Source organism: Ovis canadensis, chromosome 14, assembly GCF_042477335.2.
Source record: "Ovis canadensis isolate MfBH-ARS-UI-01 breed Bighorn chromosome 14, ARS-UI_OviCan_v2, whole genome shotgun sequence".
NCBI lineage: Eukaryota > Metazoa > Chordata > Mammalia > Artiodactyla > Bovidae > Ovis > Ovis canadensis.
Window position 1 is genome coordinate 50040960 of NC_091258.1, and position 17512 is coordinate 50058471.

Genomic DNA, 17512 nt, shown 5'->3' on the forward strand with positions numbered 1-17512 from the left:
CTGGCCTCATTGGCTTCCTCTCTGGCTCCTCCTGCAGCCAGTGTGACGGCGCTGCCACAGGTGTCACCTCCTTTCCTTGTTCACAACCCTCTGGTGGCTCCCGGTCTCATGCAGAGTAAACGCCAGACACTTCGCCAGGGCTCCAAGACCTTCTTTGTGAGTTCAGCTTCCCACCTCCCTCATCTTGCTTCTGTCTTTGCTCATCCACTCCAGCCACAGCGGCCTCCCTGCCCTTGCTCAGACCAGTCAGGTGTGGCCCCTATTTGGGGCTCCTATGTCTCACTTTCTCCCTGCCTGGAATACCCTTCCTCCAGACAGAGACATGGCGCCCCTGCCTCATTCTTCTTTAAGTCTTTGCCTCACTGTCACCTTCCTGGTGAGACTTTCTTACCAACCCAGGGCCTCCTTCTGCCTGTGTCACTCCCCGTCTCTTTCCCTCCTTTCATTTTTTTTTTTCTTCTGCATTTGCTGCAGTCTAATGGATTATGTGATGTACTAAAAAAATGGATAGTGTCTGTTTGCCTCAGCTAGAATATAAACACCCAGGGGCACAGCATTTTGTCTCTTCCGTACTTGGATGTCAGAGACCGGAAAAGTGAGTGCTTGCTCGCTATACACGTGTAAATGGCACGACCGCAGATGGAGCAGGGCCGCTCGAGATTGAAGGAGGTCAGTGAGCCTCCGATGCTGAATCTGGTTCCAGTTCTGGAACTCGACTTATAACACCCATGTTTTCATCAGCTTTTTGATTTTTGAGCAGTGCCTGAAAAGGTCTGGGGAAGACCTGGTGCAAGAGAAAGGCCCTTTGTGGAGTGCATGGCATGGCTGGAGTGAAACCGGAGGGCCCCAGAGGCGAGGTGGCTAAGGCTGCTATTTATAGCTCAGATTCCAGTATATGTTTTCCAGCCACACTTCTTTCAGCCTCCCCTGTATGCTTGAGTCTGTCACTCAATTAGCTAATGGTTTCTTTAGTCCCATTATGCATTGTAGGGTTCTCCTGGCTCAGGTGTTTTTTTTTTTTTAAAGAGAATAATAGAGTGTTCTGTTCTCAGAGGTTTAATTTTGTAATAGCCTTGCCAATTAAAAAAAAAAACAACCCTTTCCCAACTTTTTAACATGCAGTTTTTTCAACATACAAAAGAATGAAAAGAATAACACAGTGAACACCCAGGTGCCCTCCACCAAGAACCAACACTTGCTGCATGTGTTTCACCTCTGTGTGTGAGCCTGTGAGTGTGTGAGCCTGTGAGTGTGTGCACTTTTTTTTTCTCCCCGAACCACTTGAAGGTAAACTGCAGATATCATGACACTTCACTCTAGAAAACTTGTCTCAGTTCAGTTCAGTTCAGTCCCTCAGTTGTGTCCGACTCTGCGACCCCATGAATCGCAGCACACCAGGCCTCCCTGTCCATCACCACCTCCCGGAGTTCACCCAAACTCATGTGCATCGAGTTGGTGATGCCCTCCAGCCATCTCATCCTCTGTCATTCCCTACTCTTCCTGCTCCCAATCCCTCCCAGCATCAGGGTCTTTTCCAATGAGTCAACTCTTCGCATGAGGTGGCCAAAGTACTGGAGTTTCAGCTTCAGCATCTGCATATCTGAGGTTATTGATATTTTTCCTGGCAATCTTGATTCCAGCTTGTGCTTCTTCCAGCCTACAAAACCATGAGAGTGAGTGCAGATATCATCCTAATTTCTCTTGGATCTCCCAAGAATGAAACCATTCCTAAATACAGACATAGTGCCTTACTGAACCTAAGAAAATAAATGGTAATTAAAGACATCATTCAATATCCAACCTGGATGTGAATTTCTCCAATCGTCCCAAGAATATATTTTTCAAACTAAGACTTAGCCAAAATTCACACAAGACATTTGGTAGTTATGTTCCTTTAAATCCAAGAGTCTTCTTCCTGCCTGTCCCACCTCCCATTTTAAATGTTTTTAATGACATTGGCTTTTCAAGGAGCCTGGGATAGTTGCCCTATAGATGTCCCATATTCTGGGTTAGTCTGATTGCTGTCTTGTGGTATCACTGAATTTGTTCCTCTGTCCCCTTATTTCCTGTAATCTGGGAAGGAGATTTAGTGGCCTGATTGGATTCAGGTTAAATGGTTTTGTAAGAAGACTATTTATTTATTTATTTGGCTGTGTTGGGTCTTCATTGCTGCCCAGAGACTTTCTCTAGTTGCCCCTTGGCATGTGGGATCTTCCTGGACCAGGGATTGAACCCATGTCCCCTGCTTTGGCAGGTGAATTCTTAACCACTGGACCACCAGGGAAGTCCTATAATAAGACCTTAAAAGTGCTGTTGTGTACTTCATCCTGTAACACGTCAGGAAGCATGTGGGTGTTGGATTGTCTTGCTCTTACTGATGCTCAGTTCAATTACTTGGTTATAATACTGACAGCCAGAGGTCTCTCTGAAGTGTTTCTCTTTTAGTAAATAAAGCATGAGCGACTTCACTTTGACTTTTCACCTTCATGCACTGGAGAAGGAAATGGCAGCCCACTCCAGTGTCCTTGCCTAGCGGATCCCAGGGTTGGGGGAGCCTGGTGGGCTGCCATCTATGGGGTCGCACAGAGTCGGACACGACTGAAGCGACTTAGCAGCAGCAGCAGCAGAGGGTTATGTTCTTAGTTTAAAGGGATCTTCCCTGGGGGCTCAGCATTAAAGAATCTGCCTGCAGTGCCAGAGTCCTGGGTTTGATGCCTGGGTTGGGGAGTTCCCTTGGAGAAGGGAATGGCTATCCACTCCAAAATTCTTGTCTGGAGAATTCCATGGACAGAGGAGCCGGGTGGGCTATAGTCCATGGGGTCGCAAAGAGTTGGACATGACTGAGCGACTAATACTAAAGAGAAAAACCTCCCCCGTCACTGGCTCTTTTTGAAAGACAAATGTGTCTCCAAGACTTGTAGGTAACTTCTGAACCTACGTGTGTATAATGACACTGCTCGACAAGGTGAGCAGGTAATTGAGTTGGTCCCTTGACATGAGCCCAATGGAGAGGAAAATGCAGTCTGTGCCCCTGGCTTTGTCAGAAGACCACAGTGGGGGTGGCTGTCAGGAGGTGGAAATTAGCAGCAAGAGACCTTGGGTTCTTCTAGTTTCCTGTCAAATGTTATCATTCCTCCAGGAAGGAGGGAGGGAGGAAGGTGCCTGCACTCTCTTTGTAAAGTGATGGCCTTTGAGATCCCAAGAAGGGAATTGAGGAGCCCTTCTAGAGTGCCTATCCCAGCACATTTCCTACAATGGCATGCCAGACACCTTTAGGAAGTGTCCTAGAAATACGATGGAAGACCATTTGTCCTTGTGATGGATATGTGACTGACCTTGGAAGACTTTTGTTGACTCTTTTGCCGAAGCCTGAAAAAGGCTTAGAAAGGTCAGGAGAAGAGTGACTGTACAATGAATGAGTTAGATCAAGAGAAATTTGGACTCTCCAGCCTGAAAACAGGACCATCAACAGGGAGGTAATAGGAACTTCCCTGGCAGTGCAGTGGTTAAGACTCCATGCTTCCAGTGCAGAGGGCTCGAGTTTGATCCCTGGTCAGGGAACTAAGATCCCACGTACTGCATGATGTGACCAAAAACAACTTTCTTCTAAATTAAAAATTATTAAAGGAACAACACAACAGGGGCATAATAAAAATGACAGCTTACCAGGAACCTACTAGATACTATTTAATTCTTAACGTTTATTCTCTGGAAAGTGTGTTCTTACTCCTCCTGTTTTGCAGGTAGCGAGACTAATGCTCAAGGTGAGTGCTCCAGTCTGCCTGACTGGTACTGTGCTTGAATCCAGTCTGCCTGACTGGTACTGTGGTTGAATCCAGTCTGCCTAACTGGTGCTTGTCTTAGACCTCTGAGCTCTACTGCCTGCTAGGGACTTATGCCCTGGATCTCAGCATGAAGACTAGGAAGATGCTCCTTGATTAAAAAAGAAAAAGTAAACATCTATTACCTCATAGTCTCAGTGTGTCAGGTTTTGGGAATGGCTTAGCTGGGCAGTCTGGCCTGGGCTCTTCCATGAACTTGCACTTAGTACCCTGGGTGGGCTGCAATAATCTGAAAGCTAGACTGAGGCTGAAGGGTCCATTTCCAAGGTGGCTCATTTGCGTGGCTGGCAAATGATGCTGCTTCAAATGCCTCGGTTCTTTCCCCTCTCTTGGACTTTGTTTTTTAATTGGAGGATAATTGCTTTACAATATTGTGTTGGTTTCTGCCATACATGAGCACCATCCAGCCAGAGATATGCGTATGTCCCCTGCCTCTTGAACTTCCCTCCCACCTCCCACCCCATCCACCTCACCCCGGGTTGTCAGAGAGAACCTGATGTGAGCGCCTGTGTCATGTAGCACATTTCCAGTGGCTGTTTGTTTTACATGTGGTAATTTATGTTTTTGCGTGCTGCTCTCTCAGTTTGTCCCACCTTCTCCTTCCCTGACTGAGTCCACAAGTCTGTTCTCTCTGTCTGCGTCTCCACTGTGAAACTGAAAGCGTTACTCAGTCACGTCCGATTCTTTGCAACCCCATGAACTGTAGCCCACCAGGCTTCTCTGTCCTTGATATTCTCTAGGAAAGAATACTGGAGTGGGTAGCCATTCCCTTCTCCAGGGGATCTTCCCAACCCAGGGATCAAACCCAGGTCCTGTATAGCAGGCAGATTCTTTACCATATGAGCGATTTCCTACCCTGTAAACAGGCACATAACTACCATCTTTCTAGATTCTGTATCAGTTCAGTTGCTCAGTCATGTCCGACTCTTTGAGACCCCATGTACCGCAGCACGCCAGGCCTCCCTGTCCATCACCAACTCCCAGAGTTTACCCAAACTCATGTCCTTCAAGTTGGTGATGCCATCCAACCATCTCATCCTCTGTCGTCCCCTTCTCCTCCTGCCCTCAATCTATGTATGTGTTAATATATGATATTTGTTTTTCTCTTTCTGACTTACTTCACTCTGTGTAATAGGCTCTAGGTTCATTCCCTCATTAGGACTGACTCAAATGTGTTCTTTTTATGGCTGAGTAATATTCTGTTGTATATATGCACCACAACTTCTTTATCCATTTGTCGATGGATATCTAGGTTGCTTCCATGTCCCAGCTATTGTAAATAGTGCTGGAATGGACATTGGAGCACATGCGTCTCTTTCAATTATAGTTTTCTCAGGGTATATGCCCAGTAGTGGAATTGTTGGGTCATATGGCTCTATTCCTAGTTTTTTAAAGGGATCTCCATTCTTGGACTTTTGAAGGAACTAGTTTTCAGGTTACAAGTGCTCTTTTATAGAAATTTAAATAAGTTTTATTTTTGGTGTGCTGGGTCTTCCATGTGGTGTGTGGCTTTCTCTAGCTGCAGCAAGCGGGAGCTCCTCCTCACTGCGGCGCAGGGGCGTCTCATTGCGGGGGCGTTTCTTGTGGAGCACAGGCTCTAGATGCTCTGGCTTCCGTGGTTGTGGCACATAGGCTTAGTCGCTCTGCAGCATGTAAAATCTTCCCTTACCAGGGCTCACCTGCATTGGCAGGCTGGTTCTTAACCACTGTGCCACCAGGGAGGTCCTATAGAAGTATTAAAATATGTATATATTTATTTATTTGGCTGCACTAGATCTTAGTTGCAACATGCGGGATTTAGTTTCCTGACCAGAGCGCAAACACTGATCTCCTGCGTTGGAAGCATGGCGTCTTAGTCACTGGACCACAGGGACGTCCCTCTTGGGTCTTTGAAGGAACTAGTTTTCAGACTACACATGTTCATTTCTAGAAATATTTGAAACTCACCAAACCCCTTAGTGAAACTGATTGAAAACAGAGTCAAAAGGATTCAGAGAGATCTATTGCAGGGAAGAAAAGTTAAAGGAAGGGAGAGATGCCTTGAAAGCTCAAAAACCTGAAGGATAACTGATTTCTACCTTAGATCCTTGAATTGATCAAGACTTTTTTTGGGGTCTAAGTTCTTAAAGGACTGTATCTGTTTCTTAGAGAGATGCAAGGCAGACTCTTTTTGGTGGGGGGCGGTTGTGTCTAGGAAATGCTCATGGAGATAGTTATTTATACATACCCTGCCTTGTTCTAGAAAACCAGCTTATAATAATACAGTAGCAACTAAGAGATAAAATGAAGTGGTGGTTTGATGGGTAGTGTGGGCACGGAGGGAGGTTGGAATATATGGCATTTTCCTGGTTTGGCTTTGTAAGATGTGGGGAGGCGTGGAAGGACTCTTTGGAAGTTCTCATAAATGCCGCCCTTTCTCGGTAATTATTGAACAGCCCTGAGCTGGAGGCTGTGGATCCCGGGCAGTAACTGGATGGAGGCCATTCCGTGTGGCTGGTCTCAGTGGTGGGGTCGGGTGTGTGTGTGCAGCAGTTTTCAGCTCCCCTGGGGTTTGGTGCCTTTGCCTCTTGTTGGCTTGTTCTGTTTCTTCCTTGCCCATAGGGCTGAACTTGCCTCGTGTTCTAGGGGCTGGGTAACTCTGAACTGCCCTCTCACCTCAACTCATGGAGCCAGGTGTCCGTTAGTCTCTCCTTGTGGAACTCAGCCAGGACCGTGTAATTGCGGGGCTAAGTTGCCCGTACTGAGCTTTTGTTGTAAACTTTTTTTGCCCCTTATTTCAAAGCAAAACATTTCCAGGATTGAAAATTTAAAACCAACTATTTTAGGGCTTCCCTGGTGGTCCATTGGTTGAGACTCTGTGCTTCCAGTACAGGGGGGCGTGTGGCAGCGCAGGTTCAATCCCTGGTCAGGGAACTAGATCCCGAATGCCTTGAGGCATGGCCCCCCAAAAAATTAATTTAAAAAACCCAACTTTTTAGCCCAAATAAAAAGTCCCTACAATTGTTTATGTAGAGATGATTCCTGATGACTTTTCCTTAGTGTCTCTTGACCTGTCTAGACTCTTTTCGCTCCCACTCTATACTGATTGGGGGATGCTGCTTGGAACGGCTTTCTTCCTCTGCATATCAATACCTTTTACTCTTTTCTCTCGGTCCTGCAGATATAGGCAAACATATAAGGAATTACCTAGCAAACCTAATGCTCTAAAATGTTTAGAAGAAAAAACAAGCACATCCTTCCCCACCAGCCTGATACAACAGTTAGGCATAGTCCTCCGTGTTCCTTTTTCCATGCCTTCAGACAAGTTTGAAGATGCAATGAAAAACGTTGCCAGGGAAGCCAGAGTTGGTGAAGTGGGAGCTCATAACTTACAGAATCTTAACCTTGGTGTGGGTTTGCGTTTGTCAATCCACATTGCTTTTTGTGTCCAACAGTGGAGAACACACAGCTGACCCTGAACCTGCAGACAGAGAACAAAGGCGGTGTTGTCTCGGGTGGTGAGCTGACAATTTTCCTGGACGGGCCGACTGTTGATCTGGGAAGCGTGCCTAATGGCAGTGCCGTGACGGATGGTGAGTGCCGCCCTGCTCCCCAGGGCTGTGCTGGGACAGGGCAGGGTGGGGCGGGGCAGGGCAGGGCTGAGGAGGTCGCCAGAGCTTGGTTCTCTACCAGATATCTGGGTTCAGGTACTGCTTAGCCGGCCCTGACTCTTCTGAGCATTGTGGATCCCAATCATGACATGATTTTTCAAGGACTGCTTTCTGATAAAGGACCAAAATAAATGTCAAGTCTTTGTGAGTGTGTTATTTTGGTTTGAGAACAGAGAGAAACATCTTTTCATCCCACATGGACTTTGGAAAATAGAAGATTTTTATTAAATATTACTTGGGCCCTGTTTTCTTCTTCCCAACCCACTTAAACTCCCTGGGGAGCTTGAGAGTGTCTTTTATGAGATGGTCTTGGTTGGGAGAGGGGAACCGTGTGTATCAGAGATTCACACCAGCAACATATAGGCAAGAAACAGGGAAATCAGAGAGTGGTTCCTGCCTCGTCCTGAATGTGGGCGGTTTGTTTCTTTTCATCTAGTCTGAAATTAGTCACCTTTGGATCTAGCAGGAAATTATTTCATGACGTCTGAGGTTTGAAATGGGTTGGCTCTCTGCATAATTTTTTCTCATTAAATGTGATGTAACTATGGTGCTTTCCAGGCCCCAACCAGGCTTTCCATGGGTGCAGGGGGTGAGATTTGAGTTCTGTCTCAAGGGCATTTGGGTGGAGTCTCAGTGACTGGATGGGCCTTACTGCTACAAATCCTCCCTCAGCTGGGCTGCATGGTGCTTGGGGCGCTTTAGGTGCACCTAGAGAACACGCGTCATTCACTCATTCAGCACATATGTCCATAATTGGGCACTGGGTATGTATTAGCTCCTGGACCAGGTGCTGGCCAGATGGCAGGGGTAAAATTCACTTGGTCTCTGCTCCCTAGAGCTTGTGATCTACTTGGCAGGGGCAGGGGATGTTAGACACCGAACGAGTAAATGCACAAATAAGTATATAATCATAACCGACCTGCTATGAAGGAAGAGTGCTGGGTGGTGTGAGGTTCCTCCACTTTAGGGGAATCTCATCTACATGAGGGACCCAGAGAAGGTTTTCTTTGAGGACGCTGAGATTTGCTAGAACATGAGTTTAGGCAGGCCAAGGTGGGGATGTGAGGTGTTGGGGTGGCTGAGTAAGAGGTAGAGGGGTTTCAGGAGCAAAGGCTCTCAGATGGAAGCGAGTGTGGCCTTTCCTATAGCCATAGGAACCATAGTTGGATGGTGAGGAGTGAGAAAAGTAGAGTGGTGGGAGATGAGGCCAGTTGGATCACACAGCCTCCAAGACCTCGGTAAAGATTTGGAACCTCAACATAAGAAGCAGAAAGCTGTTGAAGGGTTTTTAATCAGGAGAGTGTCATGATTTGATTTAGATTGGATCTGATCTGACTTTATTAAGTTTTTAAATTTTATTTTTAAAATATTTATTTATTTTTTTGGCTGCATCAGGTCTTCATTGTGGCCCACGGGCTCTCTAGTTGTGGGCTTAGTTGCCTTGTGGCATGTAGATCTTAGTTCCCTGACCAGAGATGGAACCCATGTCCCCTGCATTGGAAGATGGATTCTTAACCCCTGAACTGCCAGGGACGTCCCTGATTTGGCTTTTCAAAAGCTCGCTGATTGCGATGTGGAGAGATGCCCCAATTCCTTGCCCCCACTCGGCATGGCCAGCATCTGGGCTCTGTCTCACGTGGTGTGGTTTCACGTAATGTATAAGGCAGTGTGAAGTGCCTGAGATGTTCTTGAAGGTCTTGAGGAGGAAGAAGTGTTTCCCAGATTTGAGCCCCTTTGTTCCTTGGCCCCAATCAGATCTCACCTGGCCATCCCTGTCCTTGTTGGGCTGGCAGCTGCAGCTTAGTGGACACTCGCTGTTCCTCTGGGGTGGAAACACGCAATTAGCGGTGTTGCCGTACCCATATCGCGAACAGAGGTGTGAGCTTCTCAATGGTTCTTTCTTATGATGGATCCCTTTTCCAGGTTCACAGCCACCTTCGAGAGAATCCAGCGGGACAGCCGTCGCTCCAGAGAACCGCCACCAGCCCCCCAGCACAAACTGCTTTGGTGGGAGATCCCGGTAAGACATCCTCCTCCTGCCCTGTGAAGGAGGGGGAGCCAGGAGTTGCTCAGAGCTCCTGAAAACATGTGGGAAAGTGACGAGGAACAGTTTATGTTAGAAACTGTCAGAAATTTCCAGAGAGCTTGTAACTGACTTGCAAGACTTATAAGTATGTCAGTATGGCCCAGAGGGGAATGCACAACTCAGGATTCTCAAATGGGTCAGTGGTTCCTTGACAAAGATGGGGATGGACCAAGTTGTTTATTGCTCAGTTGAGCAGAGCTTGACTGCTTTTTGATGATCAGGTACCATGGCCACAGTTATCCTTCCAGGAAATGCAAAGGAACACTTAGAGCAGTGGTTCTTTTGTTTTTCCTTTTTATTTAGGCTTGCTGTGCAAAGATTTTCTGTAATTAATGGTGAGCTGGGGCTGCTCTCCAGTCGCGGTGCGCAGGCTCCTCATTGCGGTGGTTTCTCTTGTTGCAGAGCATGGGCCTTAGGGCACACAGGCTTCTGTAGTTGTGGTACACAGGCCTCGCTGCCCCAAGGCCTGTGGGATCCTCCTGGACCAGGGATCAAACCCCTGCGACTTGCATTAGCAGGAAGAGTTCTAACCAGCAGACTACCAGGGAGGTCCTCAGAGCTGTGTTTTTGTGTATGCGACATTTTCTCTCTGTACATTTTTGTTTGTGGGGATGATCCATGATTCCCTTTGGAGTGCTGATTCAGACTTCCTGCACTCAGAGTCTGAGCTGTATTATACTTGTTATATATACATCACAAATGATGTTATTTTTAGACTTAATTTTATTTATTGACATCCCCATCTTATACCTGTGTTAATGGTGCATACTCATCTCCATGGCCACTAAATTCCCAGGCAGGGGAATAGTTTTAAGTATATTAGATGGGGAGGAGTTTTTATTATATATTGTTTATTGTTTCATTGTTTGTTACACTGTACAAAATTCCTAGACATTTTGAAGAAATTTTCAGGAAAAGAATCATGTGGAATATAGTTTGTAAACCAGAGAGCAGGTGGATGTTAAAATCTTCCCAAACAAGTCCTGGGGCATGGGGGAATAATGCTTTAAGAAACAGAGTATATAGTGAGCTGGGGCTGCTGTATACCCAGAGCATCTGGAAAGACTGCACTGCAGACAGCGATCAGCCTGTCCGGATTTTGTGGTCTTGAGGGCTTGTGAGGTTGTGAAGGCGAGCAGGCATCAGGAATGAGAGAGGGTTAGACGTTCGGATCTTCCGTCTGTAGCATCATTAGGAGCAGAGGTACCATTTCCCTGTTGTCTCTTCTCCAAGCTTCTGCAGAGCTCTGGCCTCATATCCTGAAGATGGGTCACCTGGTCTATCACGGAAAAGAGAGACTTTAAGTTGGGAAAAGTAGCGGGGTCTCACAGGGTGGTGGTTGTTTAGTTGCTCAGTGGTGTCTGACTGTTTGTGACCCCATGGACTGCAGCTCACCAGGCTTCCCTGTCCTTCACTATCTCCCGGACTTTGCTCAAACTCATGTCCATTGAGTTGGTGATGCCATCCAACCATCTGATCTCTGTTGTCCCCTTCTCCTGCCTTCAGTCTTTCCCATCATCAGGGTCTTTTCCAGTAAGTTAGTTCTTCACATCAGGTGGCCAAAATATTGGAGCTTCAACTTTAGCATCAGTCCTTCCAATGAATATTCAGGATTGATTTCCTTTAGGATTGACTAGTTTGATGTCCTTGCTGCCCAAGGGACTCTCAAGAATCTTCTCCGCACCACAATCTGAAAGCATCAATTCTTCAGCATTCAGCCTTCTTTATAGTCCAACTCTTACATCCATACATGACTACTGGAGTCTCACAGGGTCAAGTACCAACAATACACCTGGCAAATCTTGTATCAACATTGGCACCCAGAGCTAGAAAAACAGAATCTCTTCAGTGATGAGTGGCTGGTGGAGAGGAACACCTCAGGTGCTCACTGTGAGAATGCTGCCTCTGAGCCCCGGTGCTTGTCACTGCCATCTTGGTCTTTGAGCTGACTTGGAAAATTTGTGTCAAGCACAGCTGATGTCACTTAATTTGGGGCTGGAGGAAGGCAGTGTTCAGCTCTTAACAGGTTCGGACTTAAGTTCTTGAGCTATTTGTTGCTCTCTGAAGTTCTCTGATTGGTAGACCTTGAAAGTCACATATCTGGATAGCCTTCTTTGTGCTCTTGTTTGTGTTGAGGGTTTTTGATTGTTAGAGCAGTAGCCAGACTTCAACAGAAAATCAGTCGCAACTTTGCCCACAACACACAGTGGACATTCACTGGTAGTTAATTGTCAGTGGACAGAGTGCTTATAGGTAACTGAAGCCATTTGGGAGCCTCCTCTGTCCGCCTGGCCGCTGCTACATTTTCCATGTGTGGTCTGTGAATGTTCACAGGCCTCTGCCATCTAGGTATTCATTGTATGTTCGCATGGAACCCGCTGCCATTTGGTGGCAAACGCTTGGATGTGTGGCCTTTATGAAGTCACCGTGCACACAGGGAGTGGCAGGGTGATCTACTGGATGAGTGTGAGGCTCTGGCAGCAGATGGAGACTGAATCCTGACCTGTCATTGACTTGCTACACATTATTGGGCAAGTCATCAAACTTCTCAGCCTCTTAGTCTTTTCAGGTGTAAAATGGGGGTATCACCTGCCTCACGGGATCACTGCAGGAATTAATTGGGATGAGTTAGGTGGCTCAGATGGTAAAGAACCTGTCTGTAATGCAGGAGACCCGTGTTCAACCCCTGGGTTGGGAAGATCCCCTGGAGAAGGGAATGTCTACTCACTCCAGCATTCTTGCTGGAGAATCCCATGGACAGAGGAGCCTGGCGGGTTATAGTCCATGGGGTCAGGAAGAGTCAGACATAATTGAGTGACTCACACACAGTACCACCTGAGGGCCTTGCGCACAGGCATTGCGCAGTAAAGGTGGCCAGGGCTCGCATCTGGAAACTGTCTTTCACGCCCCACTTCCCTACCCCCAAACCTGGGACGTAACGCATGATGAAGCATTCCTGTCCAGGAGTCTGTAGTTAGGAGGGTGATGAATCAAACCTTCAGGACTCAGGGACAATCCTCCGCTGTCCTTGGTTTCCTGTGGCAGAGAGAATGACGGGCTTCGGCCCGCCGCCTCCCAGACTAAATATTTAGCTTTCGCCGTCTGAAAGGGTAGGTTTTTCTTGGACTTGGGTGCTGTTCTCCATGATCAAAGGTGCTCTGATGTGCCCATGAAGGTGAAGATTGCAGTGTGAAAGCAGCCTTTTCCTATCCTGCCCCTGCTTTATAAAGCTACAGAACTGGAACTGTGTAAGAACTGCATCTTAAGGATTCATTTCCCCAAGTTCATCCAGCAGCGTTTCCAGGTGCTTGCTGAACAGGACCTCATAGCGCCGTCTCCTCGTGGGATCTTTCCCACTCGTTACAGGTCACCAGGTAGAACATCTTCAGTTATTTTGCCATTTGGGCTGCCACATGGAAGCCAGCACGGTGTCACCGCCCATGGCATAAAGTTATTAGCAGACCAACCACCTTAGTATCCACTCAGTGGGTCTGGTTGAGTAAAGAAAGAGGTAATATCACACACTGTTGTATAGTCTTGCAACGAAATGCTATCTGGTAGCAAAAAAATGGGGAATAGAAAGTTAATATCAATGTCTTGGAATCTCAGAAACATAATGTTGAACAAGAGCTGCAGATGACAGAAAAAAAATTTAGTATAATGTCATTTATATAAAGTTTAAAAATGTAAAATGAAACCATGTGTGTATATATATATATTTTTATGGATACCTTTGTGGGCGGTAAAACTGTAGAAAACAGAAGGGAATCATTAACCCCGAATTCAGGAGGATGGTTGTCACTGGTGGGTGGGTTTAATGAAGAAAGAGCACAATGAAAGCTTCTGGGTACTTGGAATGCTATTTCTTAGCCCAGGGTTTTTTTTTCTTTAACTGAATATTTAATATATTCTTTCATCTGCATGATATATTTCAAAATACAGAAACTATCATCTACCAATCTAGGTAAGCTGAATAGGGATGGTGTTCGGTAGCAGAGATTGTTGTCTACCGCTGAGGCAGATAGGTTTCAGAACTTTGGGTTTCTCCAGGCTGGATGACGAGTACTCGTTTCTCTTCCGCCCTGTTCATCTTTACAGCAGTGGAGCTGGTGATTCTAAGACGATGCTCCACGCTGGCCTTGGCGGCTGCGCTTCCACCACTTAGAGATATCAGGTGGGAGAATGTCATCTGGGCCTTGGGAACAGGATCCAGGTGAAAGCTGGCCACTGCCAGACCGTGTGTCAGAATAGCAGTAATCTTGGTGGCCCGAGAGGGCCAGTCTGGTGCCGTTTTGTGTGTGGAGTGGGGGCCGTTGCGTGGGGTGCCCAGGGCTCTGTCTGTGCGTGCACTGTCCCGGCCTGCGTCCTCAGCCTGTGTTCCCTGTTCAGTGTTGCGGAGCCCCCTGGGAGAGTGTGTGCTAGTTGGCACTGGGAAGGCCTTCCACAGCCTCCAATAATCCCCCAGTGTTTGTTTTATTTTGCTGGAATGAGGGCTGACTTGGGAACCGTGCCTAAGTCAGTTCAGGTTCTGCAGATCTCCTGTGTGCCCGGTGTCGTGCACACATTGCCTTGCACGAGGCTTGCCAGAAGCACGGTGTCTGCGTTCCACATGCAGTCTTCATGACATATGCAATGAATGTGAAGTTTCACACCATGGGAGGCTCTGAGAGAGAAGAGATGAGTGTGTGGAGAGGAAGACACTTGAGGAGAAGGAGGGCGGAAGTTTGCAGAGAGACTTGTCCAGCATCCAAGGGTTCAGTACAGTGGCTCAGGGGCTATCGGTGGTAACTAGAGAAGCTAACAGTGGGGTGAGCATGGAGGGAAAAAGAACCCAGCAGGGGAATCCCTGATGGTACTGGCAGACCTCTTCAGAGATACCGTCAGGTGAGAAATAGTTGGGAAATTCCAGACTGAAGGTGGAAAGCCAGAGCATCGGAATCCCTCTGTGGTTTGCTGATTCTTCATCACCTGTGATTTCACCCCCTCCTCCTTGGCTATTACATGAAAGCAGGGAGTTAAGGTGGTGTCAACTGATGGGTGAAACCATCATAGGACTGTCTGTGAACTATGCTGTTGCTCCAAGCACAGATTTAAGATTCCTTCTGACTTGCAGACAGAAAAGGATGAATATCCTTTGACATCTCTTATATGCAGAATCTAAAAAGAAATGATATGAATAAACTTACAGAACAGAAAGAGATTCAGACTTAGAGAATGAACTTATGGTAGTGGGGAGGTGGGAGGGAAGAGAGAGAGAGGGAGTTTGGGATGGGTGTGGACATACTGCTATATTTAAAATGGATAACCAAGACGGATCTGCTCTATGGCATATGGACCTCAGTTGAATGTTATGTGGCAGCTTGGATGGGAGGGGAGTTTGGGGAAGAATGGATACATGTATACGTATGGCTGACTCCCTTCACTGTTCTTCCAAAACTATCATAACGTTGTCAATCCTTAATTGGCTATACCCCAAAACAAAACAAAAAATTAAAAAAAAAAAAGAGAAAAGATTTCTTCCAGCTTGAACAACTAGCTCCTCTGTCTAGAATCCCTATAGATTTTCCATCGTCCTTCAGGGAAATGGTATGAGCAAATGGGAGAATGTGTTGAATTTGATTTTGGGTTCATAGAGGTTTTCACTTATAGGCCTGAAATCTGTGAAAGAGATCTTGGTTAAGAAGATATAGGGGCTTAAATGATTAATTTGTCTTTATTACATACTATATACATATTTATTGTAAGAATATGTGTGAATGTACACGAGTGTGCATGAGCATGTTTGTGTGTTTGGTGTGAAGGGCTGGAGGCCTCCGTTCCCCATCAGCCATCAGTATTGGACCGTGTTGGTCAGAATCTGCATTTTAACAAGCTCCCACACAGTTCTTTGACATGTGAGTTCATACCCTCCTATGACAGAGTTTTCACCCACCCTCCTCTCCTCTCTTTTTATCCTGTTCTGATGAAAGCATATCAGATTTATTGACTCCCTTGCCTTGGCATTAGTGACCTCTGGAGATTTAAAAGCCCTAATCTCAGAGACATGGAAAGGCCCAAGGTCTCTGGTGAGCTCTAAATAGCTCATCAGCTGTGTCTGCAGACAGCCTAGCCCAGAAAGGAACTCCACTGAGCGAGAGGCTGCTGGGAACACTGCTGGAAGTCCCTGGGGGACCAGCGACGGCCGGGAAGCAAAGCTAATGGGAGCAAGAGGCAGGTGGGAGCTGAGCCTCCGGCGTGGGGCCGCTCTCTGTCATTGCTGCCCACTGCCGCCGGTCCCGCCACGGAGATGGCTAACGGTGCTTGATTCGGAACTGCAGTTAGTTAGATCTGGCCATGCTGTGCTGCTTGAGGACGTTAGTTCCCCACCCAGGGACTGAACCTGGGGCCCCAGCAGTGAAAGCACCGATTCCTAACCACTGACCACCAGGGAAGCCCCTTCAGCCTGCAGTGATGTGGCGATGTCACCCTGTCAGCGTGTCACTGATCCAAATGTCTTTATGGTCTCCATTCAGGTCTTCTGCCCAATAACTTCTACTTAAAATCTAGCTGTAGGCTCATTACATTTGCTGGGGAAGACATAGGAGCAAGAAAAGGAATATGAGTAATTTGTTTACTCGTATAGTAATAACTGAGACCCGGTTCCTGCACAGAAGGAGCTGGCAGGGCTCTCTTCTGAGTAGATGGTATGTAAGGAATAGGGTTGACACCATGGACAAGAGCTACCCTGCATTCCCAAAGCTGCACATTGAATAGTCATCATCGAGATGAAGTACACATTTATTTATATGTTAATTTATTAATTCTGCACTGATTAAAATTATACATTATTGTACTTTTTCTGTTTTAGGGTTTTGTTTTTGTTTTTTTTGGCTATGCCACGTGGCTTGTGGGATCAAGGATGGAACTCAGGTTTATGGCAGTGGAAGCACAGAGTCTTAACCACTAGACCAGCAGGGAATTCCCTATTGAATGTTTGTTTCTTCAGATTTGTTTTATCTCACTGGTCTTTATTGGAGGCAGTTTTTGTTGGAGGCAGTATTTGCTCCACAAACATGAATGCCAGGCTGTGAGCTGGGTTGTAGATAAAAAGATAAAAAGTCATGGCCCTTGACGTTGAGGACTGGCATCTGGTGGGAGACAGAGTTGCCAGTTCCAATGTAGTCCGAGGGACCCCATAGTGGTGGTGAGCGAAGCTAGTGGAAAGTTTACCTAAATCCACCAGGGGATAATAGGGGAAGACTTCACACGCTTGATCTGTATTTTGAAGGCGTTTGCAGACCAGTGAAGTGGGGGAAAGGGAAGTCACTCAGGCTGAGGGAACAGCGTCGGCAAAGGCAATTGAGAACAAGAGAACTTGGCACATTTGGACATATTAGTCATTTGGTAATGTTGACACAAGATATTCAGGATGATAGCTGAAGCCAGCCATGGTCTGCAGGTCAAATCCAGGCTGCCACTTGTTTGTTTGTTTAGAGCAATGTTTGGTTCACAGCAACACTGAGCAGCAAGTACAGAGATTTCCTACCTACCACACACACACAGCCTCCTGCAGTGGAGAGCGTGCCATCAGCATCCCACACTAGAGTGGTTTGTGTTCAACAATCGTTGAACCTACATTGACATATCATCATCCCAAATGATAATGAGAGACTTTGTCTCCCAGTGTCCATAGTGTATATTAGGGTTCACTCTTGGTGTTGTGTACTTTATGATTTTGACACATGTATAGTGACATGCATCCACCATTATAGCATTATACAAAATAGTTTCAGTGCTCTAAAGATCTCCTGTATTCTGTTAACCATTGATCTTTTTACTGTCTATATAGTTTTGCCTTTTCTAGAATGTCATCTAACTGAAATCATAAAATTTGTAGCTCAGATTGTAGCCCTTCACTTAGTAGTATGCATCTGAGATTCCTCTGTGTCTCTTCA

General features: G+C 46.5%; 1 protein-coding gene across 3 annotated transcripts in view; it reads left to right on the forward strand.

Moving 5' to 3' along the window:
- The window catches only part of WWP2 (WW domain containing E3 ubiquitin protein ligase 2), a 146127-nt gene that overhangs the window by 53474 nt on the left and 75141 nt on the right, over positions 1-17512 (forward strand). For all 3 annotated transcript variants that reach the window (XM_069550244.1, XM_069550245.1, XM_069550246.1), the window contains exons 5-6: positions 7277-7414; positions 9416-9512. In XM_069550244.1, coding sequence (XP_069406345.1) covers positions 7277-7414; positions 9416-9512 — 235 coding nt within the window. The remainder of the gene's footprint in view (positions 1-7276; positions 7415-9415; positions 9513-17512) is intronic.